The sequence below is a fragment of the Coturnix japonica genome, chromosome 2, assembly GCF_001577835.2.
Source record: "Coturnix japonica isolate 7356 chromosome 2, Coturnix japonica 2.1, whole genome shotgun sequence".
Classification (NCBI taxonomy): domain Eukaryota; kingdom Metazoa; phylum Chordata; class Aves; order Galliformes; family Phasianidae; genus Coturnix; species Coturnix japonica.
Window position 1 is genome coordinate 4,158,882 of NC_029517.1, and position 27,940 is coordinate 4,186,821.

The following is a 27,940-nucleotide window of genomic DNA, read 5'->3' on the forward strand; positions in this document are numbered from 1 at the left end:
GGCCCTGGACCATAATAACCAGCACAGAAAAGCTCAGAACCAGCATGACATTAGTAAATAATTACACGTGAGGTGATTCTGACAAGTGGTCTTCCTGCAGGGGAATTTTGTAGTGGCAGGACTAATAGAGGCAGGCCTTTGCTATAGCAGTCTCTTAGATGAGAACTGCTTCAGGTGGGTGATCTCAATGGGGATGGTTAACACCAGCCTTAAGCAGATTATGCTGTAAGACTTCCACCTGGACTTAATTGACTTTCAACTCCAATAAGACAAGGGATCAACTTTTCAAACTTGACTGTAGTAGGAAGGTATCATCACATCAAGGCAGTGCAGGTACTTGCTCCTAAACAATGCTAAACCCTCAGGAGAGCTTCATGTTATTTCTTGAACTCAAACAGATTTCCACAGCTAGGAACGCACTCAAGTTCTTTGAGTGATGAAACCAATAACCCAATGTCTTTGTGAAGTAAAGACTAGCATTGTTTAAAACACTCCCTATGGAGCCAGAGGACGTGAACCTGAAGCCAGATCCCTATCCCACACCTGACACTGTTGTTAGAAAGCGTTAATGATGAGGAGCAGTTCATACCTTACAGTCTCTCCTTTCTCTTCTGTAAGGAAACTAAATCCCATCCTGAAACACAGAGATGGTTAATGTCTTCTCCCTCTCCATTTTAGGAGTGACACTGAATACAAAACAATCTTGACCATTACTGGGGTGCTGGGAGAGAAACCCTGCAAGCTACAGATTAGGGGAGAAGGAACATATGATGGGAAGTATGAAGACATGTATTGATTTAAGCAAGACAAGGAGGGACAAATGTCAAGGTAAAAAATCAGCTGCAAAAATAGTGTCAGCTGAGCCTGTACTTTCCTTTATTTCAGCTGTTACACGTGGACTGAAAATTTAATAGAATAAAAAGTTATGAGGAGAAAACAACCCACTCACGGTACTTTGAAAAGTCATAATCCTATCCTGTGCTATGACTTGTTTAGCTGTGATAAGCTTATCACCACTCTGCAAAATGATGTTTTAAATTGCAAACCAGCCAAGGTAACTGTTAGGCCAAAGCAGTGCTGTACAGCAAAACGTGCTGCAAATTACAGCTGAAACTGCTGCTTCAAAAAGATTTTTGCTTTGCCCTTTTTGGGGGAACAGGGGGAGGGAACATTGTTGGACATTAAAATTAGCAAGACATAGGGGATAGGCCAGCATTCCTGAGCTGTTTTATCAGCACCTGCCATGAATACAAAGCAGGGCCACAGAGCCAACTTAACTTCCCATGGTCTCCTGCATGTTTCATCACACTTGGGTATTGAGCCCCTTCAGCTGTTGCAAGGAGAAACCCTTCTGCCTGTTAATTCCTTTAATTCTCCCCCATGGTTCCCATTTACTTTGAATCTCTTCCCCCAAATAATCTCATCCTTGAGCTCTAAATTCATATGAGGTTGTTGGGTAAGACTGGATGCAATAACCACCAAAATGAAAAGAATACAAACATATTGCAGGAGACCATTTGTATTATTAAGTGCAAAAAAACAAGAGCCAGGACAAAGAACCTCAATCAGTTACAAATTTACCCTTTCTAATGTGTCAAAGATGATTACTGCATTTCTTTTTCAGTCTATTAGCTGAGAATTTCAGTGATTGTTTTATTCCCTAGGAGGAGAACAGATAATGTAAGACTTTACAAGATGAAATCAGTATTAGCTCTGAAGTACTGGTACATTGCTGAAGTTCAGGTAGTGCTGAAATCTGCTTTATATTAAAAGTAACTCATTAGGCCTAAACTTGTCTTCTACGTTAGAATTACAAAAGCTCACAGAAATATGCTGTAAAAGCTGGAATGGTCACATCCAAACACTTGGTTTCTATCCAATTCTTCAGCACCTTTGCATTCAGGCACCCCAACAGCCTTTTTGTACCTTGACCCTGGGTAAATGACCTTCTGGCCGTTCCACTTTGCCCCACTGGAAGTCTGAGAGCAGCGTGGTTGAAGAGAAATAAAAACACACAAACCTGAAGCACAGCCTGCAGCACGTGGAGGCTTTAAGACATCAGCCAAGTTGTGACAGAGTGGGCAGGTGCTGTTAAGTTATCATAGAAATCTGAAGTCTTTGCCCTGCTTTCAAAACAAGCCTTGCCAGACCTCCTGCAAGATGCTGAATTCTTCGAGAAAACCCTAGGAAAGCCATTTCCCCTGCAATGACATTTTCATTTTGAGTAGTGGTTTTAGATTTGTCACACATAGAAAGGGTACAATGAACTACATTCTGATAATAATCACAGAATAATGGGATGAATTAGATTAGAAGTATTCATTAGTAATCACCACCGTAGGGCCTGTACTTCAGCTGAACTCGTTCCTTTTCTCATGTTAGGCTGCTTTTCAGCTCTGAAGCAAGTGCTGGTTTTCATTCTCCCACTTGCACATCAGCCCCGTATGATTAATTCTGCTTCTTCACACTTCGTGCCTGAAATGTGTAGATCTAGTAACAAAAGCCTGAATCCACTTGATTTCACAGTGCGAATCATTTGCTAGTGTTGGAGAGGGCAGAGAATGAGCTGCTGTGTTGGCCTGTCTGTATGCTGGAGTTCAGTTCCCTGGATACTCAAATACTGCTGCAGCTCCCATGCCAGTTCCAATGCACATTGATACAACCCCATATGCTCTGAAATGAAAGAATACAGGGAATGAGGATAAACATCAGGCTTGTACCACCTGGCAGGAAAAGAAATCCAGTAACTTTCAGCTATCCACTGCTCTCCAGTGTCACCATAAAATTCTAACTCCACATTCAAAGCTATCAAAGGGATGAGTAGAGAGCAAAACCCATACTGACACCATGCCTAAATTACCTTTAGATACATTTAAGGCAAATACTGTTGTTTGGTGCTCACCTTTTCCCTCTACGCTTCAATTCGTTGAGCAAAGTGACAACCTGACGAGTGCCAGTGCAGCCCAGTGGGTGCCCCAGTGCTATTGCTCCTCCCAGGGGGTTGACCTTCTCCATGGGAATGCCCAGCTTCTCAACGCAGTACACAGCCTGTAAAGACAGGGGATTGTTTCAAATGAGGAGATACTCTCACCTCTCCAGCAACAGAGAGCTCAGCGGGCTGCAGGGCAGACTGATGACCTCCTACACAAAGAGCTGGGCTGACAGTCATAGGCATGTCTTGGTGCTTCCAAAGATCTGATGAAAGCAGGGAACTATGTTACAAAGCCAAAGCACATGAAGCAAGTTAAACCTATCAGCTTCATCTCAAACTGAGCCCACGGGCTTTCAACAGGCAAGGCACACCTTTGTGGTAGACACAGTGTAGTTTCTTCCTTTCATTATGGATGCTCAAATTGCAACACACTGACATAACCTTGTAACAAATCACAGCTCTTGTGAAACAGCAACATCCCAAGCTGGTGTAAGGATACAACCATAAGTCTCATGCTCTTGCTCGGCAGAGAGTTGTCTCTTTTTTAATCAAGCTATGTAGACAGTGCCCTGCTTATTTTTACTTGAATGGAATGAAAGGAGTCTGTAGGTGTACTTAACATCTGGACAGAGAAATGTAATACATGGAACAAATTCAAATCTTAATTTTGAGCCCAAAGTGAAATGTAACGTTTCAAAACAACAGAATGACTCGAAGTGATGATGATCACTCACCTGGCTTGCAAAGGCTTCATTAATTTCATATATGTCAATGTCATTCAGAGTCAGACCTACAGTTCAGAAAGGCAAAGCTTTAGAAGATATTTTTGCCTTATCACTGCATTAAAGTCAACTCAAAGTCTTCATTTATGAATTCTATGTCAACTCCACTAACAGCAAAAGAAGACAGCCTGTGGGGTGTCAATGTTCAATTGCATGTTTATGTATAACAGTATCTAAAGACTGCAGAACATTGTAGTCCTTGGTATCCTATCACTGAGTTTGAAAAGATTCCAATTAGATTTGATTTCTTTGCACTGAGCTTCTCAATGGTGAGCAAATGACAATTCATACCTCAGAAGTTAAGAGTATTATAGCGATCCCAGGCAGGATCCCTTTCAAGGTTCTGAATGTAAGCTGTTTCTCTGGCTGCCAGCTGCTAACAAAATCACCTCAGATTTCAGTCACCGTCTGGCTTAGCCCCATGCTGAGCACTGTGTAAGTGATGAACAGTTCCTTACCTGCCTTCTGTACAGCAACAGGGATGGCATAGGCCGGCCCTATACCCATCACGTCGGGGGGGACTCCAACCACAGCAAAGGACCTGAGCACTCCCAGGATGGGCAGTCCCAGCTGCATGGCTTTGGAGCGCTTTGCCAGCAGGACAGCAGCCGCTCCATCGCTGACCTGGCTGGCATTACCTGTTGGAAGAAATCTATGAGCACCTCCTCTGCCTGAGCACAGTGAATGGGAAGGCAGGCAAGCCAGGGTACAACAGCAATTTAAGAACAAAGCTGACCTGCTGTAGTGCTGCCATTCTCCTTGAAGGCAGGCTTCAGCTTTGCCAAACCTTCCAGGGTAGTAGAGGGCCTGACCCCTTCATCTTGGTGCACAGTGATTGTCTTTTGGTTGCCCTCGTTATCTAGAACAGTGGTCTTCACTGGAACAATCTCAGCCTTAAACAGTCCCATCTGCTGGGCTTTGGCTGCTCTGTTAAAAGAAAAGCACAGAAGGTTAAAATAACTTCTGAGCGAGATCCCCTTTCGATTTTAATTCATAAAATGGAAATATTTAATATTTCCAAATAAGGGGGAATAAGAGCTGAAGACAGCTCAGTAAGCTCACAGGCATCCTGAGCCAAAGGCCAGAAGATTGCTCCTTCCTCAGGTGAGAGGTGAGGATCATGTTCACATACCCTTTTGTGCTATCAGTTCAATGTCAATGGGAACGCCTGCCACGCCAAGTTCCTTAGAAGCAGGGCCAGAATTTAAAGGTTAACTGGCCTGAGCAGTGGTTTCCTGTATCAGATAAATAACTGGACCGGGGCAATGCTCAAACAGAATTCTGACAGTCAGATTAACTATTTGATGCCACCAGCTTTAATGTCTCACCCACCACCATAAGCCCCAGGGACTCCAGGGGTCTGCTTACTTTGGCAACGGTTTAAACCTAAGACAAAGGTTATTGGAGGCAGAATTGGACTCACTTGAAGCCAAACACCTGCAGCACAGTGAAGCCACTCATATCAGCTCAGCAGTTCTCTACAAACAGCTGCTTTCAAATATTTCCTCCTGGGAAAGATTCCTTCTGCTGTGGCACTCACGTTCAGTTTAAAATGACACCGAGCCAAAGCCACTATGAAAATACTCTGAAACCCCATGACAGCTGTATCCTTTACATTCTGCTAAACACGGGTGCACTCAGTGCTCAAACTTGTATGTGTGTGCAAGAACACACACCTCCCAGTGCAGCTCTGGCTGCCTTAGCATACAACCCCAAACACGAGATGGTTGGACTTGATGATCTCAGTGGTCTTTCCCAACCATAATGATTCCATGGCATCAAGTTTTGAAAGCCAGGGTGAAGTCTGTACTTAACTACTTATGGGAGGAGCAATGTTCTGTTATTGCTGGGTTTTTCTATCTCTATTCCTTAATCAGAAGGTAAAACAATAAAAACAGAAGGCACTTACTTCTGCTGGGAAGCCAAGGCAAAGGCATCCTGCTTCTTTCGGGAAATCCCGAACTTCTCTGCCACATTTTCTGAGGTTATTCTAAGGAAAACATCAACAAAATGAATCCAATGACACATCCAGTGATGCTGCAGTTGGCTTCTGCCAGAACAACCCAAGCTACAGGCAGTGGCTTCGGTCTCAAAGCTGACTGCGGACTTCTCAACATGGAACTGCTTGGCACCTACCCCATAGGAATAAGGCAATCGCGAGCTTTGCTGTTTTCCATCATGCTGGAGCTGATATCCCCGGGATTATTTGCACTTCTGAGGGACATTGTTTCCACACTAAACACAGGAAAGACTGGAAGTTACTACTGCTGCTTCCATTTGTAATCACTGCCCAATTGTGACTGATCAAAACTCACTCACTCAACAGCATTCTTCCCTATCTCCCTAAAGAAACACAATTAATAAGTAAAAACCGCCCAAGGCAGAAGCTCTTCAAGCAACAATACATAATAAGCACCAAACTAAAACAAATTAAATTGGTCCTTCTTTTGCTATATAATACAACATCAATGTCAACACTTCATTTCTTATGTTTCTACAACAAGGAACTGCTGACCATCCTGGCACTTTGGTCTTCAGATATGATAAGAAACCCTAAGGCTCTACCACTGCCTCAAAGGAGACTGTGGTAAAGTGAGGGTCAGCCTCCTCTCCCAGGTAATAGCAATAGGATGAGAGGGAATGGCCTTAAGATATGCCAGGCAAGGTTCAGCCTGAATATTAGGAAAATCTTACCCAAAAGAGTGGTCACACACTGGCAAAGGCTGCCCCAGTGGAGTCACTATCCCCGGAGGTGTAAAAGCAACATGGAAATATAGGTCTTAGGGAGATGGTTTAGTGGGCAATATTGGTGGTTGGTAAGTAGATGGTTGGTCTAGGCCATCTTAAAGGTCTTTTCCAACCTTAATGGTTCAGTGATTCCATGACAGCCCAGAAAAGGCCAGATACAGCTTAAAAACCCATTGGCAGCATAACAACATGAAGTATTAAGCAACCCATGACAAAGAGACTTGCACAAGTTGTGCCGTTTGCATTTTGCAACACAAAGAATTTCAGACATGGATCCCAGAGGCAGCAGTCTGTGACCTACAAGTGAGTGAGCAGATTGAGAACACCCAATACTATTATCTAAATACAAATCCACCACTTAGACTAGCAAGCTCTTGTACAGTCAACCCAGATCTTGAAGCCTAAGATGGGAAGAGAATTTGAATTCTACTCTGTGCCACATGAATGCATTCACAAAGAGCAACCCACGAAGAAAATAGCCCTGGGAAATGCAAGATATCCTTGAGCAGAGGTTGGACCAGTTAACTTTCAGAGACCCATTCTCTGAAGGACAGCATCACTTTCCTGTGAGGGACACAGATCTGCTTGGAAGGGACCTCTAACTCCTCATACATGAGCAGAAGGACAGAGCACTACTTTCAGGAAGCCTATGCAAGCGCCATAAAAAGATATTCTTACCCACAGGCCATGCCAATGTCATATGACCCATTTCGGATGCCACCTGTAACAGCAGTGCACAGACACTCTTATTATCATCAGGAGCAAAAGCACTTGGAGTTCAGCTTTGGATTTGGAAAAGCTGACACATGCCTTACATCTGAATGGGGCATTCCCTCTGTGCTCCTGGCTGAAGACCAACCACAGCCTGACCTGAATCTAGCTGCACATGTCCCTGATGGAGCTGTAGAAGTCCCTATTCATTGCAGGGGAGCTAGACTAGATGGCTTTTAAAAGTCCCTTCACTGCTTCTATGATACTATTGTGAGGCCTTTCTAGATACGGAAGTTATGGCAGAACTCATCTTCAGGAGACCAAGTCCTATCTGAAAAGGTAAACTCAGCCTCACAGGGATATAAAAGCATTCCATCAACAATCCACTGATAACTCCTAACAGCAGAAGACATTATGGCTGTTTTTACTGCTCAGAGAGGACAAATCAGAGGAGGACAAATCAAGATGATACATGAGCACTTGGGGTGGGACTGAGGACCTATAACACTCCATACACTTACCAGCTATATTGATAATGGCCTGTAATCCAGAGGAGCACTGCCGGTTCACACTCGAGCATGGCACCGTCTCTGGGATACCACTAGAACACAAGATAAAGGCTCAGCACTGTGAAGCACACAGCAAAGCAAACCCCTCGAGAGAACATTAAGCCACCTGATTAAACTTTAACCCTCACGCTCAAGACAGATCCCATTACGCATCTGTAGACCCATTTGGTCCCGCACCAAGAGAAAGCAAAGTTCATCGATCATTTCCAAACTTGATTTGCGAGCAGCTCTGTGCCAATTCCCCCAGGTCTAACTTCAGAAAGCACTCTGTAAGCAGGTCACTGCTGCTCCTGATAGGTTAGCAATGTATGCATGCAAGGGAATGCCTCCCTGCACAGTCTGATTTGTGGGCAAAAGTTGATTTGCCTCATGGCAGCCTCTGACCCAGTGCTGCTCCACAGCCAAGACCCAAGAAGGAACCTCGATGAGGTGAGAGTTTTACCTTAGGAACTGTGCAACTCTCGCAATCAAAGCTCCAGCTCCCGGCTGCAGCACGTTTCCTGGGTGCAAAGACATGGGCCCAGTCACTGGTTGCACTGCTCTGCTACATGGAGGGATGCTGAAGGGATGTTAACATCACCATGGCGGTGGTTGGGTGCCACAGGGCACCAGGATGGCGCCCAACCCCTCCATGGGACAGTCAGGATGTCCTGATTTTGTAACACTACATGTTCAGCCCTTTATGCCCCCAAAGCCATCCACACACCCAGCGCTCACCAACACAGATATCTCCCAGCATCTCAGGCCGCAGGTGGACGTCCTGCAGGACAGCTGTCATGACGGCAGACAGCAGCTCATCGGGTGTGGTATCCTACAAGCACACGGGATTAACATTGAGCTCTGATAACTCCCCCTCCACCGCCTCCCCTCCTCAACTCAGAGGGTCGGAGCCTGAGGTGACCGCTCCGGCTGGACGAGCCGGCGGCTCCCTGTTGTACCTTGAAGCCTCCTCGCTTGGCCCGCCCGATGGCCGTCCTCCTCCCGTGCACCACCACCACATCCTCGGGGCTGGAGGCAGCAGCACGGCTCCCACACGGGACGGCCCTCACAGCGCCCGGCCCCGACAGGTGCCCCAGCACCGCCCGCACCCGCCGCACCGCCCCGCTGCCCGGCTGCGCCGCCGCCATCTTGTCCTCATGCACTGCCGTGATCCCGCCCCGCCTTCGTCCTCCCTCAGTGACGGGCTGAGCTGAGCGGGGCGGGCGGAGACATGACAGCGAGCAGGGATGGAGAAAGAGTCACTGTGACCGAGGGTGGGGAGGCTCTATAGAGGGAAAGTGCTGGGCTGAGGGCTGATGGATGTGGTTATGCCCCATGCATCGCTGAGAGAAGGACCTGGGGTGAACGTGAGGCAGCAGTGTGCCCTCATGGCCATGGAGGACAGCAGCATCCTGGTTGTGTCAGCAGGAGCTGTGAGGGGTCTGGAGCACAAGTGTGATGGGAGCTGGGGCTGTTCAGTCTGCCTCAGTGCTGTCTACAGCTGCTGTGGTGAGGTGGGGGTCGGCCTCTGTAACAGCGATAGGATGAGAGGTGATGGCCTGAAGTCGCACCAGGGGAGGTTCAGGTTGGATATAGGGCACAACTCAGAGCAGTGATGCATTGGCACAGCTGCCCAGGCAGGTAGTGGGGTCACCAACCCTGGAGGTGTTCAGAGCCATGGAGATGTGGCACTGAGGACATGGTGGGAGTGGGTTGGGGTTAGACTCACTGACCTCAGTGATCTTTTCCAACTGTAATGACTGCACAACTCTCCACCTCCCCCCTCCCAAAGCCCCCCAGGCTCCCACAAAGCACAACCCCAACACAAAGCCACACAGAGCCGAGGGGTCTGAGCTGCACAGGTTCATTATTGGGATACAGCCGCCAGCCCCAGCTGCTCAGGGCGGTCACTCCGGGCTCCACAGGCCCCGTCACGCCCCGGCACAGCTCTGCCTATGTACAGTGGTTGCCTATTGATAACTGGCCCAATAAGAAGGAATTATACAGATGTATAGGCTACACGGTAAAGATGATATACAATATCACACTGGAGCCTTTTCCCAACGAAAGGAAAACGTTTCTCTACGCTACACGGTGACACAGCGCGGAGAGTTCACTCACGCTATGGCCGAAATAAAATATATATATATATATATATATATATATAAAAAAAAGAAATTTACATGGCATAATATTACATTCTCTTTTCCTAGTTTGTACATCAGAACACTGCGAGGGTTTTAAAAAATGAAAAGGCAAAGGCACCTGAGGAGCGAGTCACACTCACGTGCACGTACACATGTACATACACACACAGACACACACTCACACACACACACATACATACTCACATGAGCCAGGGGACCAGGCCTTCCAAAGGGGGCAGATTTCATAGTCATGGCATCGTGCAATCATAGAAGGGTTGGAAGGGACACTAAAGCCCACCCAGTCCCCAGCCATGGGCCTTCCCAGCACATCAGGCAGCCCAGGGCCCCATCCAACCAGGCCTTGAGCATCACCAGAGATGGGGCACCCACAGCTCTCTGGGCAGTTGTACCAGGGCCTCGCCGCCCTCATCATGCAGAATTCCTCCATAATATCTAATCTAAATCTCCCCTCTTTAGTTTAAAACCATTCCCCCTTGTCCTATCAAGACTTGAGACACTCAGCTTCCAATGACCCTGTGCTTGCCCCCCTTAGGTTTTCCAGCAGACTAGTGTTGGTCAAGGAGACTGGAACCCAACTGTGGCTTAAACTTTCTCCTGCAGGGCTGATGCTACTCGGAGTGGTGGGCACCCAGCAGCTCCTCTCTGCCTAGTTGTAGGGACTCCTCCTGCACCTCTACACACACTCACACACACACGCACACACACATACACACAAATACCAACATGGCTGCTGCATAATTGTGCCCGACTCCATACTTTGTGCCGAGTCAAGCATCACTCCTTGATTGTAACCGCTTAAGGCACAGATCAGTATTGAACGCCGCACCGCTGGATATGCTGCCGCCTCCAGAAGGGTTCCCTCCCCCTTGTGACACCTGGATCCCCCAACTCTGCAGTCTGAGGATCATCTCCTGTAGCCTGGCAGAAGCCCGGTGTGTTCCTCTGTGGGGAGCGCTGATGGTCACCGTGCATCTGCTTCCTCTGCTGGTCCCATGGTTGCTGGTAGGGGGACAGATGCAATCCAATGCACTTTACCCAAGAGATAAGTGATGCAGCCAGCAGGGATGCCCTGCAGCACTGCTGATGGCAGGAGGTTGCTCGCTCTGAGGCCGACACAGATGGGATGTCTGGGAAGTCTCTTGTTCTGCGCTCCCGGTGATGGCCACCATCCCCGGCCTCCGCTGGTCCCATGCGTGGCTTCAAAATCCAACAAGGCAGCAGCCTTCGAGGTGGTGACGAGCAAGAAAGGACCTGTGGGGCCACCACCAGGACAGCCCAGTGCTGAGGTCTGAACGCAGAGTGCAAAAGGGCCGCAAGTCTGGCAGCCACCCCCTCCCTCCCATCGGTACTTCCCAGCCGGGGCTCAGAGCCCGCAGTTGACGAAGGGGTGCCTCAGCAGATCCTCGGCTGTCGGCCTCCGCTTCTCCTCCACGAAGATCTGCTTGAGGAAGTTGCGGCAGCAGCTGGAGACGCCGTCGGGGAGCTGGGGGTTGGTTGGCTGGGTGGCAATTTTGAAAATGGCTGCCATGGCTTCGTACTCTGCCCAGGGTGGTTTCTCTGTCAGCATTTCCACAACAGTGCAGGCCACGCTCCTGCAATGACAGGCAGGGGTGAGACAGCAGGCAGGGGGCTGGGGCAGTGCTATGACAAACTTTGTTATCAGCCTGTTTTTAAGACTTAAACAGCAGCTACAGGGTGGAGCCACATATGGCCCTAACACATCAGACCTTCCAAAATCAAGGTGTGGTTTTGAGTGCTCTCCTTTGGAGACCTTCAGCTACGACTCACTCCCTCAATATCTCACCATCAATCCTAACAGTCAGCTCCCTGTTCTCATCCTTTGCATTGCTCTGTCTTCCAAACACTTAGCTATGTCTGTTGTTCCTGCTACAGCTTCCCAAAAGGACTGTCTAAGTGGTAGTGGTGGGGTTTATAGTGTATTCCTTACCACACATCAGCTTTCCTTCCATAGCCTTCTCCACTGATAACCTCCGGGCTCATCCAGTACGGTGTTCCTGTGACGGATTTAATCCCAGTCCCAGACATGCAGATGGTCTGAATGCGTTTGCTGGCTCCAAAATCTCCAAGTTTCACATTTCCAGCAGAATCTCTCAAAATATTGGCACCTGGAGATACAAAGCAACAACAAACCCAAGGGATGAAGCAGCAGCTAGTGGAGCAGCAACAGTGAGGACAGTATGAAGAGCACAGGCAAAAAGCTGCAAGAGAGAGAGCCCAAAGAGCCTTGCTGGGGCTGCAATTCCACCCTGCTAAGGCAACTGTTGTTGTCTAGCAGGGCTGATTCCCACTGGCTCTCAGTCATCATGTTCCCCAGAGGTGAGCAGTGAATGGGAGATGATGATTTATCCTCCCCATGCCATGACAGCAGAACGGAGCCTCAGATACCTCCGATCACCAAGGTCTCTCAATTCTTGGGTATGTAGCACCAGCATAGAGAACTGATGGCTGCATGGACAGCTAACAGTATTTAATGTGAGATCCCAGGCAGGAAGACAGAACAAGAATGTGGTTTCAGCTGCTTGTGCAAGATACTCATGGCTCAAACTGCTGAAGGCAAGAGGTAAAGCTGGGGCAAAAATAACTTAAACAGCAGATCCCAGCACTGCATTTTGCATAAGAATGATGTTGGGCTGGAGGGAGGCTACGGTGAAGTAAGCATTATGAAGTCTGGCATTATCTGCTCACCTTTAATGTCCCGGTGGACAATCATATTGCTGTGTAAGTAGAAAACTCCCTGCAGGATCTGCCTGGTGTACTTCCGAGTGACATTCTCAGTCAGAGCACCGTATGCTTTTAGCTGGTCCTTTATGGAGCCCTGTACATGGAAACAACACACACCAGCTGTGAAGAGCAGCAGAGCCAGGTGCATCGAGTCACAGTCACTTTCTGAAACTGCCTTGCCAAGACATTTCTCAGCTTGAAAAAACACACTCAGCTGTAGAAACAATAAGATCAGAATTCACAATGTGCTGAACACAGCTTTGTCCCCGGTGTCCCATGTTCCAATGGAAAAAGTGGTAGGGCCTCTGATGGCCAACAGTGCTACCCTCTGCCAACACAAAGCACTGATCTTCTTCTCCCTCTAGTGGCTACACTCCACCTATAGCTCATGGAGGAGGACAACTCGGGTTCCTGCTGTTGCTCTGCCCAGCTGCTATTCTGGCTTTCTTTGGAGGCTGGCTTCAATCCTGTGGATGGGCTTCTAATTTCTCTTTCATAGCACTGCTGAAGTAACATGGGATGCTCTGAAATCACCCCTTGCTGCACCTTGTATGTAGAGTGTACTCCCTCACCACGACACTATGGGTTTTCTTATCCTAGTATCCCCCCACCCTGACCGGGGGCCATCAAACATGACACTGAAGAATGGGAAATGGGGTCTTCAAGGCTTGTGGCCAAATAGACCTTTCTGTCCCCCCTTCATGGGGCAGAGCACAACACAAAATACACTCAGCTACCTGACAGCAGGGGCTGTAAGAATGCCACATTAACAGTGCACTCAAGCTTCACCCGCTAAACATTTCACCAAGGTAGCTGTGTATCATCAGAAACCCAGCCAGTAGCAGAGCTGCTGACCTGCAAGGTCTGGGAACTCAACCTATTTCCACTGCCATTGGAAAGCAAAGCCCTGAGCTGCTTTTGTGAAATAAGCCGTCATTGTGGCACTAAAGTCAATCTGTATTTGGTCAGAGTTCTGTTTTATCACAAAAAAAACAAACATTCAACTTCCAGCCTTGCTGGACGCTGCCCCAGCATCCAATGTTGGTTTCCTGGCTGCTAACAAACACCAGCATGTTGCAGAATAAGCAGCAAGGATACTGCTGAAGCTCTGGGGCTTTACTCTTCTGGGTCCAAGGCTCATTTTAAGGCCTGAAAGTGAGATGTTGGCCCCTAGGGAGAGACAGAGGATGGCTCCTGGAAGGTGCTCAAACACATGGAAGTCCATGTGATCACTCATGTTCAAGATGTGCTAGGAGGGCTTCGGGAACGTTTACAAACTACCAAAATCCTTTGTGACCAGATGACTTCATAGTTCCTTCTGACCTTACAAACAAGGCCTGTATAAACAAGGGTTTATTCTCCCACAGTCTGGGGAATGAATCCAGCTGGACAGGCAGGACTTTGGAGAGCAGATCCTCCAGCAATGTAAACAGTAACATTGGTTTATACCAGCCAATGGCTTTGTCTGCATGGCTGATGTAACCTACTTGCAAACAGAGATGTTCAACTAATCTAGAGCCCATGCTCAGACTCCCTCCGAGCTTCCTGATGTTCTATTTCCCTACGGCTGCTTAATCCAACGTCAGCAAAAACACAAATGTAATCCACTCCTGCTCAGCTGGATAATGCTACCAACACAAGGTTCAGTTCTGAACAGGAGAAGACTTACAAGCAAATAACACTGTTTATAACACACACGTGCTGAAAGCCATAAATAATTGGTGACAGCTGTGGGTGGACAGTTGTACTAATAACTTGTCCTGCAGGGATTTGTAATAAATACTTAAGGATGGGCTCAGGCCACAGTGTTTGGAACCAGATCTGGAGCACATCCCACTTTCGCCAAGTTCAGATTCCAGATTGTGAACACACCCAGCTCCAAGATTCAAACCTAAGATCTACCTTTGGGGCTTTAGATTTGACCCATCACAAGTTGAGGGGCCTGACCATGAAGTCTGACTCGATCTACACTTTGCCAAGCCCTAGGGATGCTGAGATGCACTGTTCTGGTTTGCTTTATCAGATATAGTATCAAATTTAACTCCAGATCCAAATGTCACCCAACTCAAGGCAGTCCGGATCTGTTCTCTGTAGCTCAGGACAATCTTTAGCACCGCACTCACCCCTGGCATGTATTCAACAAAGATCGACAGCTTCCTCTCCTCCGGGTCCCGCAGACACCCATAATACTGCACTATCCTGTCATGACGGAGCGTCTTCAGCAGCTGAATCTCACACTCTAAGGCATTCACCTCCTGTAACAAAACAGACAGGCTCCATGGGGAAAGGCAATGGGTACACACACCTGTCTGCAACAGGAGCATTACCCAAACACCGCTCAGAACTCAGCACTTTTCATGGCATATATGAAGATTCTTAATCAGGCAACAGGCATTGAAGGCTCAGAGATGAGTGTTGCCCTGAGGAGCCGGCAGTGAGACAGATGGGAGGCACAAGCATATGGCTCTGAGTGAGGTGTACTCATTAAACCATCCTCAAGGAGTTCCTGTGGGAAGGTGTGAAAAAGCCAGCAACAAAGCTAACACGGCACCCCATGTGGGAAGGTGAGTGGAGCAAAAAGGCTAAAACAAAGCAAACAAAGCTCTGAGATGGTATCTGGGATAGCAAGCCAACGTGACCAAGAAATAAGGAAGCAGAGAAAGTGACTGGTGCCACATGCTATCAGGGATCACTCCAAACATAGCAAACCCAACGCAGTGTGCACACATTGCCATCCATCAGTGTCACAGACTGCCACCTCTACCCGCATCCCCCAGCCACAATCCTGCAACGTGCTACAAAACACAGTGCTGTCCTCATACTCACCTTACTCGTCTCCTGACTGTCAGGATCAAATGGCACCTGCTTCACCGACAGCTCACGGCCAGTGTCAGCATCATAGCAGAGATAAACTTCCCCAAAAGCTCCTCTTCCAAGCAGCTTCCCCAGCCTCCAGTTCACAGGTGCCTGCAGGGCTACGGTAGAGAGGAGAGGACTAAGAATAGAGCACAGCAGGGAGACTTCAGCATTAGAGTCCATTTATCAGGTCTGCAATGTTCTCAACAGGGCAGCTGTGCCATCAGCTTGTGCTGGAGGACAGCGAGCCATCCATTCCCAAGGGCACCAAGATCAATCAGTTTTAATCACATTGATCCTGCAACACCAGCGGTGACTGCAACATCTCTGGGTGCTGTGAGCAAAGTAAGACAAGGAAGGGGTGGCCTCCAGACACATTTGATCCCACATCCCAAATCTCCTGAAGATTCTGCCTTGTGAGCACAGTAGGAGTTAAAATGCACAAGCAATTTTCTGCAGCTCAGCCAGTTATGAAAAGCAGCTGACCCTGCAGGCACTCTACTCAAGGCCAAGGTAAGGTACAGTGATAAACACTCCATCTTCCCCACTGAAAAGGAAGGCAGTGCAACGTGCCTCTTGATGAGGATGGCATGAGAGTGCACTCATAGAACCACAGAATGGCCTGGGTTGAAAAGGACCACAGTGCTCATCCAGTTTCAACCCCCCTGCTATGTGCAGGTTCACCAACCACCAGCCCAGGCTGCCCAGAGCCACATCCAGCCTGGTTCAGCTCACATAGGGTTAGCTCAGCTGATGCCCAGTATCTCAGTAGGTCTCAATTTGTGTTGAGACTGAAATGTATGGAGACCTCAGCCACCAGCAGCTTTGGTTCACTTACAGTTCCGAGCTTTGGTAGGGGAGGTGCTGAAGACCTGCAGACCCTTTTCACAATTGTTCCACCATTTAGGCCTGTACTCATCGTACTGCAAGGTGCTGAGCTTGCTGTCCCCATTAAAGCTCTTGGTCCGGCTGGAAGGGACGAGCTGGAAAAGGTTTTCCTGTGGGAAATAACTCCTGGGGAAAGTCCTCCGGCCTGCAGGAGATAAGGGGGAAGAATTATGGCAAAAATACACACACCAATGTGGTTCTGCCTATTGCCACCTCCTCACATTGCAGCTCAGATGATGCACGTCTTCAAACTAAACAAGACCAGTTGAATGAAACTGAAGCTGTGGACTCTATGAACACTTCAAATCTGATTGAAGAGCTGTTAGCAGCATCCAGGACTACATACAACACAGAATGTTTCCAGAGAGGTTTGCAACAGTTTAATTACGTAAGGTTTTGTTAGTTCTTCATCACAATTAAGCTCTGATCAGGCAGAGATTTACGCTTCAAATGATCCCAGGCATCCCCTAAGACCACAAGGCCACACAGGTAGTGCCAGATCTTGTGATAACTGCTTGCACAAGATTAGCTTTAATGGTTTCTAATGGATTTTGGTGGGTTTTGGTGGTTTTTTTGTTCCATGGGAATTTGACCCGTGTTCAGTTTTATTTCCCACCACTTGCAGCCTCACACAATGAAAGGAGGGGCAGCAGTGAGGTGATGGAGTGGATCCCAAAGCTCAGAGCTCATCAGCTTCAAACAGCCATGAGCAGACACTGCTACCCTGCATTTGCCAGGAGAAACCCTATTAGAGTAACAAAGCAACATACCACGAGCTCTTCACCTTTTAGAATACACAAATCCTAAATGACTCCATTCTCCTTTTCTTAGAAGCCTCTCCCTCCTACACCTCTCCATCCCCAGGCGCTGTTACAAGCATCCTGCACTTCCCATCCCTACTGAGATCCTGGATTGAGCGTCTCCCTCTCCAGCCCCCCATCATTTTCTTACCGTCGCTGTAGTCCTTGCGATTTTGGGAGAGGTGGTACTGCCTCGGGAAGGTGCCCCCCTTCCCAAACCTCTCACAGATTGGGATGTCAAAATCTGGAGAGAGGAAAGAACAGACGTTTCTTAGATCAGCTGATAGCAAATGCCCAGTGTTTCTTACAGCAAAGCGTTTGGATCTTCATGCTGAGCTGTGGGGATACAGAAGGTGACATAGAGAAATGCTGGTATACAGCATTTGGGCAGGTATCCCTGCCTGCTATTTCTTCTCTGATGTGACTCAAAGATGGACATCAGTTTATACCCTCCAAGCTTTCATCCTTACTTGGGCTTATTTAGTATACACAGAAAGTAAGATAGCACTGCAGTACAGATTAGACATGAGACTAGAAGTGATGGATGGACACACAAGATAAGAATGTATTTTTCAATTTTAATTAAACAAAAAAAGCATCACGGGAAGGCATTGCTGGTAGCACTGAATAACTTGAGATGAAAATATCTGTCATTTCCCCCCATCTTTCACCTCCTGTTTTTCCTCCATCCGACTGCAATGACACAGCCCGTGCTGATGGGTTGTTTGTCTTAGCCCCGGGCCAGCAGCCACTCCTGGGAGAGCAGGCCTGGCCTCGGCCTCCTGCAGCATTATTTCCCTATGACAGCAGCACATAATGGCTGAAATATGGTCAGCAAGAAGAGCAGCAAGGATGGGTCAAGAGGTTCTCAGCGAGCCACGTGTGAGCAACAACGCCGAGCGACATCTCAAAGCACAGTGCTTCCCACACCACGGGGGGATTCAACTTCGGGATGCAGACAGACTGCTTCATCTCTACAGCTCAGTGTCTAAACGCTGCCCCTGGCCAGCACTGTGTTAATGTGCTGAGGCTGACTGCCATTTGTTCGTTCTACATAGTGAAAGCCACGACAATGTTATAGTTTCCATGACTTAAGCAGGTGGTTGTTGGGGATTAAGAAGTAACCTATGATCCCTGCAAGTTATCCAATGCAGTGTTACAGATTCTGCCTCTTACGAATCCAAGTGGAAGCGGTATAACTCCCCAGAGGGCTTGGGCCTTGGTTTGCTGTTTATTAAGTATCCTGACTTCAGAAACAAAAGGTGATGCCACAAGGCTGTTTCCAGCTTCTCAGCACCTCACAGCTGTCTCCAAAACCAATTCAAGACCCACTCAGCACCCTCCTCCAACACAGAGCTCATCTTTGGTCTCGCAACAGCTTTATTTCCTTGCATCTACTGACTTCAGGGGCTTGACTACACAGTTTAGACAGCTGTTGCTGTAAATTAATTACTGAATGAGTCCTAAAGGTCCTTCAGTGCTACCACTAATGCAGAGCCAACGAGTTAACAATGGCAAGGAGAACCCTGTCTGTGTCTGATGCTCTGGGTCTTCTGTTTTGACAGAATGTTCGTGTTTGATCATTGCTGGGTCATTCCTGAAGTGTAACCACAGCAGTGGAGATGATTTGCTTGTTACTTTGTGTGCAGTAGCATCTTTCTTAACTACCTGCTTTCAACAAACCCAAACCTCCATCCATGCTTACCCATGCAATCAAGAGCGTCTTTGGGATGACTCTTCCTTCCAGGAACAGGGGTTTGTGTAAAGGGAGGGCTGCATGGGGAAAAAGCATATATATGTTATTATATCAGGGCTGCGAAATCAATTAAGAAGTGATTACGTGCAGAAAGTCCAGGCTTCACAGCTTATTTGCTGTGGATGAGTGGTTTTCCATAGTGTTTGATTCATGCAGGTCTCCTCTTTTCTGTACCATCATCCCCCAAATTCCTCATGCAAGGAAATCCACATATCCATTGTGCACACACGTTCTGTGAGCACACCAGGAGGGAGCAGCTCACTGATCCCAGACAAGTGCATCAAATGGTGTTAAACAAATGATATTGGGAAAACACTGCATGAGGATGGAATGCAGATGGCACCAGGCAACCTGATCCACTGCCTGATTTAATGGCTGGCAACCCTGCCCATGGTTGGAATGATTGTCTGTGAGGTCCCTTCCAACCCAAGCCATACTATGACTCTTTGATATGGTCTCAGTCATCTTGACTTCATTTCAGAGGGCCAGGGAGCTGACCTGCACAGGTTGCTTTTCCACTCTGCCTTCTTTCCTCTTAATAAATGGACACAGGGGTAGAAAATTGCTTTGCAAAGCACACAGAAATCTATCCGTGCCAAATCCGATCACTGCAGCTTTGCTTCAAAGAGGAGGCACTGACTGTGTTCTCTCTTAGTGCCAGACTGGTCTCCCTGCCTGGTGACCAGCTCTGCCCTCTGCAGGCTAATGCCATCTCATACAATCAGCAGCAGGCATTCAGCTATGCTTTTTCCAGGGCCATAGAATCATGAGTTGGAAGGAACCCAAAGGGATCAGCAAGTCTATCTCCTGATTCCAAACAAGGCAATGCATGCTAAATATTCACACCTCCTCCTTTTCCTACCTTTGAAGAATATATCCCTCCTCATGCCCTTTCCAGCTCTCTAGACCCAATGACTGAACACAACTATGCACACAAGACCCTCTTGCCATCATGCCTAATGCTCTTCACTCAGTTCACAGTAAAAGCATTAAAACCAAACTGTGCTTCTGTTGTTCGGTAGCAAAGTCTATGGCAAAAAGCAAAGCTGGGGCACAGAGGCTGGGAACACAAAGAAATCAGTTTCGATGTGTCCGTAACAATGAGCAAATCCATCAGAGGCAAATATTAAAAGCTACAGAAAGGAAATGGACCTTAATGCTGAGACAGATCCAAAGTGCACGGAGTCACAAACCCAAAGCACGGCACACAATCAAATCAACACAGCGCAGACCTGCTGGAACACATGGCAAAAGCAGTGGAAAAAAAAAGAGAGGAAAATAAAATAAAACCTTTGATGTGGATTGAAAAAAAAAAAAATAGAAGTATGTATTGCTTCCCAAAAGGACACTGTGTCTTATATCCAGCCTGCCATGCACAGCAGCAAACGTACAGCCGCTCTGCACGTGTGAGCTTGGACCAGCCATGCTGAGTATTGAACTGCCGCCTGCCTCGGTACAATGTGTCCCAGTTGCTTCCTGCAGAGAAGCTAAACTTAGCCATTGCTCGTCTGGTGTCCTCAGTGCCTTGATTGACACATCTGTGGCTGCTGGCAGCACCCAGGGCCTGCCGAATGGATGAGCAGTCAATGGAAAGCAGACAGCGTGCCCAGAGAGGGGCAGGAAAGAGGATAACACAGTGCTGACCCAGTGACTGCAGAAAGGCAGAGGGGCAGGCTACTCTGTGCAGCTAAGATCACTGCAGTGTAAACCATAACGTAGCACCTGTGAGCATGGTGGCGTGCAACTCACCTGTCCACAGACCTGTCTAGCGACTGGCAGCTCCCAGACATCGACCCATCGGGGCTGATGAAAGCTTCAAGCATCTGTCAAGGAATGAAAAGGAAAACCAATGAAGTAACAGGTGAGAATACGACTCTTCAAGCTCCACTACTAATAAACATCTGCAGGATACAGACCAACTTTTCTCCAGTGAAACCAGCTGATTTTCACCAGCTGATCCTGGCCCCACAGGAGCAGAATAAGTTCATCTGTGATACCTCCTTTGGATTATTATCAACTGTATTTCATAGAATCACAGAATCACTTGAGTTGGAAGGGACCTGAAAGGCCATCTGGTCCATCTCCCCTGCAATGAACAGGGACACCCACAGACCCATCAGGTGCCCAGAGCCCCATCCAGCCTGACTTTGGGTGTCTCCAGGGATGGGGCATCATCAACCTGTGCCAGTGCCTCACTGCCCTTATCATAACAATCTTTTCCTTATATCCAGGCTAAATCTCCCCTCTTCTAGTTTGAAATCATTTCTCCTTGCCCTGTTTTTGCTGGCAGGGAAGCTGAGGTAGAGCTAATAAGCACCCTGATGTTAAAAGCATGTTGAGAAATCAATGTGAGCCAAAGAGCTCGAAATATTCCTAAGGAAAAAGAAAGATGAAAAAGCAAATCAGGATACAAACAGTGTGCCCAAAGCTGAGTGGGTGTTGTGCATGCAGCCAGGACTGTGGCCATGGACTCCTGCCTGCCCCTGGCACACGAGACCAAGCCTCCCCCTCTGGTGATAAGCAAAGAGCATCATCAGGGCTGTTGGCTGGAGGAACCGGCTTGGCTCTCACTGGCTCAGTGAGTCAAAAGCTACATTTGTGTTGCTTCCTGGATGAGACATTGTACTGGACGGGGTTATTTATAGCTGGCTAGTAACAATAGAGGTTTTGTCTTGAGTGGTAAACCTAGGGGCTATGTGCACTTCCACACAGAGCCAGCCCAGGGCCAGCTTGTTGCTGGGAAAGCAGAGCAGAGGATGGCTGAGCACCACATGGAGTTACCCCTTCCTGGCTCCCAGACCCTTCTCCTTCCTCACATACAGGGCAGACTCCATTTCCATGCGCTGTTTCTGTGCTATACCTCCTTGAGTGGTTGTCATAACAGCTCGCATTGTTTTGGCAGTCCCAATTGGAAAGTCTGATTTTCCTCTGCTTCCCAAGACCTTACCCCAAAGCCTCATGCTTCAGAGAGCAGCAGACCAAGAGGAGCAAGTTCCCTGCTTAGCCCCCATCCCATCTCTGCCAACCACGCCAGCTCTGTCCCAGTAGAGATGCTGAGTGATGACATGGACTTAAAAGCCTGGAAACAGAACTAGGAATCTTAGCACACACAGGATGATGTGTGGAGTCACCATCCATGGAGGCGTTCCAGAACTGTGGAGATGTGGTACTGAGGGACGTGGTCAGCGGGGTATGGTGTGGTCTGGTCAAAGATCAACAGATGATCTTTGAGGTCTTTACCAACCTTGATGACTCTGTGATTCTACAAAGACCTCAGTTACATCACCCACAGCGAAGTATCCCATAAGAGAAAGGAAGCATCTCTTTGCAAGGTATGTTTCAAAGCTTCACCCCAAGAACATCCTGAGAGCAACCCACGGGAAAAACTATGGCTGTCCAATGAGGAGAGAAAGGAAGGAAAGAAAAAAAGTCCTTTTTCCTGCCTTTAATTTGTCAGTGCACACATCCACCCACCTCTAGGAAAAGACAGCGGGCCACCCATGGCGCGATGCTGGGGGAGCATCTGGGAACCTTCATCAGGAGCAGAGCTAATGCAGCACCATTAACAATCAACGCAAATGTGCTGACTTACACCCCAGGGGGTTCAAGCAGACCCTCCTCCTGCACACACACACTTTGTCTTAATCCTCCTAAACGTGTTTGGAAGTCATGTGGAAACAATAGAAAGGCAGCCTTTGGCTGCAAGCAGCACGAGACACATCTGCACTCCGACTCTGCCAAGACTCACCCGGAGTGACTTCTCATTTTATTAATGGCTGTAGAATAAACCGTCAAAAACACAGCTTTGCCATGGAAACAATGGCACAGCCCACGGTCAAGAACAGAGCCAGTGAGTGCTCCATGAGTGCAGGAGACATGCATTCCCCCAGGGAAGATCCTGGGAGACGTCACAGCAGCCCACTGCAGTGAGCAACCTGCTCAGTGCCTTCCTGAAGTCCCTCCAGGTCCCTCCTGTGACTTGGTGCTCTCTTTCCAAGAGCTCTGCAAAACTGAACCTTGCACACAGACAGCCCACAAAGTGCAGGGTGCCACACATCCTAAGTTCTTTGGAGCTACGGCTTGAGCAGAGATGCAAGCAGAGAGGGAGGTACGTGCTCTTTCTGGTCAATGGCCACACTAAGTTCACCTTCTGTAAGTGAAGAGAACTGATTTGAGACAGAGGTTCTGCTCATCACTCTGCATTAAATCCAGCAGCTCTTTGATTACCGAGGGATTGAGATACACAAAGTGCTTAATAAGGGAAAAGGATAAAAAACAACAGGGGAAGGAGAGAGACAAAAAAAATACAGAGACACTGCAGCCAGAGCCAAGGACTGCAGCCAGAGCTCAGGCAGAAACAGCACATGGGAAGCAGCGAGAGCTGCTGACATCCCCAGGCTGTTGCAATCGCAGGCAATCATTTGCTTGGCACACTCCCTCGTCATCCCAGGATCCGGGAAGGCCGTGGCCACGAGAGCTTGGCAGCTGGTGTGCATGTGTGTGCCAGAGCTCCTCCAGTGCTACCTGGAGCATCAGAGCATGCTGCAGTCACTGCCACAGCTAGTTGCAGGGTTCCTAGAAATCATGTTTCTGGAGCATGTTAAGCCCACAGGAAGAATCTGGCCTGAGGGCCACAGGCAATTTAGAAGCAAGAAGGATGCTCGCAGTGCAGAATGCATTGCTCCCACTTCAACCCACGTGCATTTACCCCATGAGCTCCACTTACATTTTGATCCATGGTCTCGGGGATGAACTCGCCCTCGCTGTTGATGCTGGTGTAGGAGCCCTGGCGAGCGATCTGCTGCTGCTCCTCAGGAACACTCCCTGGGGGTGGAGAGCTCCGGCCAGTGTGCAGAGAGCCTAAGAGATGGGGAAGTCATTGGTCAATGAGAGAAGGACTCGATGCATTGAAGTCCTGACACAGACCATGGTCACAGACCTGGCTGAGCCGCAGATGTCCCCGTTAACTGGAGGGGAGTTGGACTAGATGATCTTTAAAGGTCCCTTTGAACTCAAACAATTGTGTTATTCTATGATCTTCCAGAGATACTGCTGAGATTGAACTTTTTGGAAGAGAATGGAAGATCTAGAGAGGCAACACTGCTCATGGGCACCTACAAAGCTTTTGTACCTCGGACAATTTCTCTCCGCAGGGCCACACAACACCCAGCAGACAGTGGCTTTCAGCCTATCCTGGCTCCTAAGAGCTGTGCCCTGTGTCTGGATACTCCATCAATACCAGAAAGTAAAAGGACTCCCAGATTTTTGTTGTGATGGGGTCCATCCTGTAATGAAAAGCCAATGCAAAACTTCCAGCTCTGCTGCTGCTCTTCTGCAGCACAGTTACAGTGCCAGATTGATCTCTGGTATAAATCCATCACTGTGATCAACACCACAAACCTCTCACTTAAGCTGATACGCATCAGGAGCTGCTAACGTTAACAGCATCACCCCAATATAAAAGACCATTCAATCAGGCTTGCTGGATTTACACCAAACATTGAGATATCTGTCCCACAGTCCATCTCCCTCAAGTTTTATAAATAAAAGCCTTTGAGAGGCCTTTTTTTTTTCTTCTTCCTATTTTCTCCTTCACTGGTTTCCTGCAGGATGAGAGCACAGCGAATCAAAGTCCAACTGAAGTAAAGCCAAGATCAAGGAGAGAGAATCTCCTGAGCTGCAGTGCACATAATGAGCTGGCTTTCCACCAGCCCAAAAAACAAAACCAGTTGGGAAAGTACGGCATCCTCCCCTTGAAGATAAATAAACAAATGCTTAACCATTAAGAGTTTGGGCACACTGTTATCATCTCATTTGTGCTGCAGAAAGACCCAAAAGCCCCTCACTGGTCTGACATGGTGTTACTGCTGTGCCTTACTGAGCATCTCTACTCCTGCTGCTCCCAAGGTTGGGTCTGCTCATGCATTGATGTCATCCCTCACTGCCACAGCCCACCCACAGCCCAGGTCTTCAAGTCAGGGTCAACAAGGAGCTGAACATGCTCAGTTTGACTTTGGACCCAGAGAGCTGAGCGAGGTTTATCACAATTATAAAGGCTTGGCATGATCTCACATTAAGCTTTTGCCTGGAACAACTACTCCCAGTCATCAGGTCAGTCATGTTTGACCTTCCAGTGTCACATTTCCTGCTACAGACTGCAGAAGGGGATAGGACAGTAACTGTGGAGAGAAGACAACTCTGATCTTTAATAAGCAGGCTTAACTCATAGCTAAGGCAACATGAGGCATACTGGATATATGAGATACTGCTGCTTCATCCACCCAGAGACAGAGAAAGAAATAGTCAGCCAAGCTCAGATGAGCCCGACACATCACAAATGGGCTTTGCCTTGAACTAATGTTCACGAAACAGCAGCAGCATCAGGCAGAGAGAAGAGACCTCCAGGACTGTCCTCCTGGAGCCTATAGGATTACAGGGCAGCTCCAGAGCCAACAGGGAAGGGGTGAGCTCTGAGGCATACACTCGTAAGCCAGATGCTGGCCAGATCTCAGCAGCTCTATTCAGGATTCCTGAACTCACAGCAACTCTGCAGATTGGCAGCAGCTGAGCATCTGACCTCAGTTACCCTCTGCAGCAAGGTGCTTTGCAGTGGGATTCCTGCTCCATGTTTCACACACTATTATAAAGCCCTATATTTGAGGCTAGAGCACAGCATGTCCCAGGCAGGGTGAACCAGGCCAGCATGGAGCCTTACAGTCACTGCTGGCTTCTACCGGGGTTTTTTTTCATGTTCTTTTCTGTTATTTTTATTTAAGAAGTGCCTTTCATGCTGTATGTGCAGAGTTCTTGGTGCTGCACGTACAAGCAGCTCCCCTGTGCCAGGCTTGGCTTCCTTCAGCCACCTTGTTCCCTGGCCTCACCCCTTCCCTGCCCTGGCAGATCCTTCCCATAACTTTATCCATCTCTGACCAACATCAAGCAGTAGTCCTGATGCAGAAGAGAAACCCCATAAAAGCAAGGGCCGGGCAGGGCTTGTTGACAGCTGCCTGTGCTCACAGCTGCAGTCACAGAGAGCCCAGCCCTGAATGATGTTGCCACAGAGCCAAATGAAGGACGTGACACCAAGATGTGTTGTTCTTCCAAGCCCTGGTGGGAACATGGGGCTCAGGACACAGTGGCACAATAAACAGATAGAAACCTGTAGGAAATTCCTCACCAACAAGCTGTGGCTGGCATGGGGAGGTGTGAGCGGATTGACCAAATCTCCTTCCACTTATTTTTTAGTGGGATGCTTCCAAGTCTTCCTCCTCTCCATGCTGACCCTTTGAGGATGAATTCCTACATCACAGCTTAAAGCAAACTTTAGGGTACGTGTAATAAATTAAAGGGGACAGTGTCCACATTTCTAACTTGAAGGTAACTGACATGCTGTCCACAGGCGAAGTCTTCTCCTTCTCTCAAAACAAGGAGGAGGTTCAACCATCATGATATCCACCCATGCTACCCCAGCTGGTACCTGGGCACAGCTGGTAGAGCAGTCCAGGGCTGGTTGAGGGCATCAGCTGCCAACCAGCATTTGTGCCCTGACCCCATGAGTTTAATGGCACAGATATTTAGGGTACTATGGTTAGGCTGCGGTTGGACTTGATCATCTTCAAGGTCTTTTCCAACCTGGGTAATTCTATGATTCTATATTGCCATCATGCTCATGTTTTTCAGAGTCACCCATCCAGCCTCACACCACCAAAACCTATTTCCCCCTCAATGCCCTTATACTCCTTCCTGCACTGCGTTCCTCACTGAGCACAACCCAAAGCCATTCTATGATTCCACATTCCCACCATCAAATACCCCAAAGCAAAGAGAAAAAGGATGCCTCGCTCTGCACCACCTCTTCCCAAAGGTCACTGTTTGCTGGCGTGGGAATAAAGAATCAAGCCTTTAGCAAACATTTCCCATCAAGAGTTGATTCCAGAATGGGGCTGATGAATAACTGGTGGATAATGTTGTGAAAGCTGCCCTCACTTATCCGAAAATGCAGAACCCCAGTAGATTTTAGACCACATTTTCTGGCACTCAGCTGAACGTTTTCAGATGCTGGTCACCACGAGACTGGAACATTTTCCTCTTCCAATAAAAAAACAAGTGTGTGTGTGTGTGTGTGTGTGTGGTGGGGGTGTTTCACTGAAAACATTTATGAGAAAATAATATTGACTCTGCAGAAGGTTTTTTAGGGACAGGGAACGAAGACATTTTCTGTCCAGCTGAAGCAAAAATAGCCAAATATCTTCCCCAGAACATCTACCCCCTTTGAAAGTGCTGGTGCCAATGACATGCAGTTTTATGAGTGTTCACTGCTGCTATCAAGGCAGAGTCAGCAGAAAAACATGAGCAACACTGAGAACATGACCCTAAACCACCTCTTTCTATAACATCACTTCTATAACATGGCTTGCAACTGCAAGAGGAGAAGTTAATCCTACAGGAGCCTCGGTCTTTTTAGGATACCCTTTGACTACCCACAAAGCTCAGAGAAATCCCCTGTCCGTGGACACAATGTGCGCTCTGCCTATCTAAAGCCAGATCTTCAGCTTTATGTTCCATATGGACAGCCACCCTCCCCCCTTTCAACTCAATGAAGTTTTTGCCCAACTACTTGATAACCCATCTCCGATTCAAGAGGTCAAAAATGGCATCTGCAAGACCGCAAACAGCTCCCACAATGGGCTGCTGTAGCTTCATAGAGCCTGCATTGCTCCAGAGAGGTCTGGTGTGCTCCTAACATGAGGAGGGCTCGGTGCAATCTGTGCTCAAACTGACAGCAAGACATACAGTAAGAAGTAAATAGCAAGAACAGGCGAATAAACCAGTGAGAAAGTCGAACTTAGACAGAATCAATCTTCTCACTAGCACAGCAATAAGCAGGATCAATTCTGCCCATTGCGCCTGGTTCACACATCAGTGACAGCTCGCTGTGCCACAGCTCTTTGCTGCTTTACATTAACAGCCAAACAAGGGACGAAAGAAAAAGAGCACCAGAGATGTTTT

At 48.0% G+C, this 27,940-nt stretch overlaps 3 protein-coding genes across 5 annotated transcripts in view; 1 reads left to right on the plus strand and 2 right to left on the minus strand.

Annotated features, from left to right (window-relative positions):
• DLEC1 (DLEC1 cilia and flagella associated protein) overlaps positions 1–1,532 on the plus strand; it is a 32,078-nt gene extending 30,546 nt beyond the window's left edge. The window contains exon 38 of the mRNA XM_015852911.2: positions 679–1,532. Coding sequence (XP_015708397.1) covers positions 679–796 — 118 coding nt within the window. The 3' untranslated portion in view covers positions 797–1,532. The remainder of the gene's footprint in view (positions 1–678) is intronic.
• On the minus strand, positions 824–8,884 carry ACAA1 (acetyl-CoA acyltransferase 1). The gene is made up of 12 exons (XM_015852912.1): positions 8,681–8,884; positions 8,460–8,553; positions 8,185–8,242; positions 7,695–7,774; positions 7,141–7,183; positions 5,851–5,949; positions 5,624–5,704; positions 4,451–4,641; positions 4,173–4,352; positions 3,667–3,722; positions 2,903–3,048; positions 824–2,673 (listed from the first exon to the last, which is right to left on the minus strand). Exons 1-12 carry the CDS (start codon positions 8,867–8,869, stop codon positions 2,598–2,600), a joined length of 1,293 nt encoding a protein of 430 aa, XP_015708398.1. The 5' UTR covers positions 8,870–8,884; the 3' UTR covers positions 824–2,597.
• A 685-nt stretch (positions 8,885–9,569) lies between these two features.
• LOC107308787 (mitogen-activated protein kinase kinase kinase 3-like) overlaps positions 9,570–27,940 on the minus strand; it is a 54,245-nt gene continuing 35,874 nt past the window's right edge. For all 3 annotated transcript variants that reach the window (XM_015852910.1, XM_015852906.1, XM_015852909.2), the window contains 10 exons: positions 23,658–23,791; positions 20,681–20,754; positions 18,881–18,948; positions 17,327–17,419; positions 16,326–16,520; positions 15,458–15,606; positions 14,755–14,886; positions 12,596–12,725; positions 11,838–12,015; positions 9,570–11,481 (listed from right to left, as the gene is read on the minus strand). In XM_015852910.1, coding sequence (XP_015708396.1) covers positions 11,253–11,481; positions 11,838–12,015; positions 12,596–12,725; positions 14,755–14,886; positions 15,458–15,606; positions 16,326–16,520; positions 17,327–17,419; positions 18,881–18,948; positions 20,681–20,754; positions 23,658–23,791 — 1,382 coding nt within the window. In that variant the 3' untranslated portion in view covers positions 9,570–11,252. The remainder of the gene's footprint in view (positions 11,482–11,837; positions 12,016–12,595; positions 12,726–14,754; positions 14,887–15,457; positions 15,607–16,325; positions 16,521–17,326; positions 17,420–18,880; positions 18,949–20,680; positions 20,755–23,657; positions 23,792–27,940) is intronic.